At 39.0% G+C, this 1,260-nt stretch overlaps 1 protein-coding gene across 2 annotated transcripts in view; it reads right to left on the bottom strand.

Moving 5' to 3' along the window:
* Window positions 1-653: 653 nt before the first annotated feature.
* Window positions 654-1,260, bottom strand: part of LOC117120165 (lys-63-specific deubiquitinase BRCC36-like) — a gene marked incomplete at its 3' end in the record, with an annotated part of 11,650 nt that continues 11,043 nt past the window's right edge. For both annotated transcript variants that reach the window (XM_033265189.1, XM_033265190.1), the window contains 1 exon segment: window positions 654-829. In XM_033265189.1, the coding sequence (XP_033121080.1) occupies window positions 654-829 (176 nt within the window).

The raw sequence follows: 1,260 nt of genomic DNA, 5'->3' as shown, positions 1-1,260 counted from the left end.
ATTTCTTCGTGAACTGTCACCTAGCGTAGGCTAGCATTTTACTACCAGGCTACTACTATTATAAATATAGGCCTAGGCCTACATAGCCTAGGTACGGTAGGGACACTGAACAAATTTTGAAGTTGTTTAAATCACGATCAAATTCCAAAGTTCGCTGAACGCGTTTAACATTTTGCCATTCACGAGCAGTCAGCCATATGAAAAGGGGAGGAGTTAACTTCCAAACGGAATAAACGGCTCGAACGACAAGCTTCCAAACGGCATTTCACAGACGCGTTTGGGAGCTTGTCATATAACAATAGTAAACGTGTTTGACCCATTTCTGTCGTTGGGGATAATTTGTAGATCGCGCCTTAGTGGCTTAACAACGAATCATAGGGACTGGAGAAAATATGGCAGGACCTTGTGTGTCAGCAAATTTTGCTCTCAAAGTGGGTGGGTGATCTCCCTATCTAAAAAGATATGAATGTTATGGCTGAAAAGACAGACAAAGCTCTATATTATAACTGTGCCTTGCTGTGCTAATTATTAGTAAGAGGAGCTCAGTACTCGTAATGGTTTGGGCCTGGGGAGTCACTACCACACAGAGCTCATGGGCGTTATACCACTGTCTTGAATACCTTGGGTATGAGCGGTGTAGTTTCTTTACTTACCAGCACTATTATGGATATCAGTTATAAGATCACTGCTTTCTGGCAGCTGTGCCTGATTATAAGCATCTTCCTCTTCCTCGTGTAATATTCTTGGTAGTTGGATCATGGCTTGTAGGCATGGCTCACTAAGGGTGTCATTCTTGACTATATGGAAGGGTATCTCAAGTCGTTCATACCTAACATAGTAGACAAACATAAATTTGTGAATTTTATTTACACAAATTCTTGTTGCAAATCATCAGCATTTTTATACTGATCAGGTCTACAGTACTGTAGATTGCTTATGGCATATTTGTCTTACACATCATAGGACTGTTGGTCACAATATGGAAATAAACACAGCCTTAGCATACCTTATTTTTAAATTTAACCTCTAGCAGTATGTAACCTATGAATTAGACAATTAGGCGAAATTAGTTGAAAAACATGAGACTACAATAATATTAAAATTAACTTTTTTCATCATCTGTACACCTTCACTAGATTTCAAAGGTAACTTGATTGTTGTCACATATAACATACACTTGGTAGAGTATTGTCAGTATGTGCACAGTATGTCAGTAGAGTGTGTGCACAGTATGTCAGTAGAGTATGTGCACAGTATGTC

This window comes from Anneissia japonica, unplaced genomic scaffold (genome assembly GCF_011630105.1).
Source record: "Anneissia japonica isolate Jap-2015-1 unplaced genomic scaffold, ASM1163010v1 scaffold6619_len17576_cov117, whole genome shotgun sequence".
Lineage (NCBI taxonomy): Eukaryota > Metazoa > Echinodermata > Crinoidea > Comatulida > Comatulidae > Anneissia > Anneissia japonica.
Note: the sequence above shows the minus strand (reverse complement) of the source record. Positions and strands in the feature narration are given on the sequence as shown.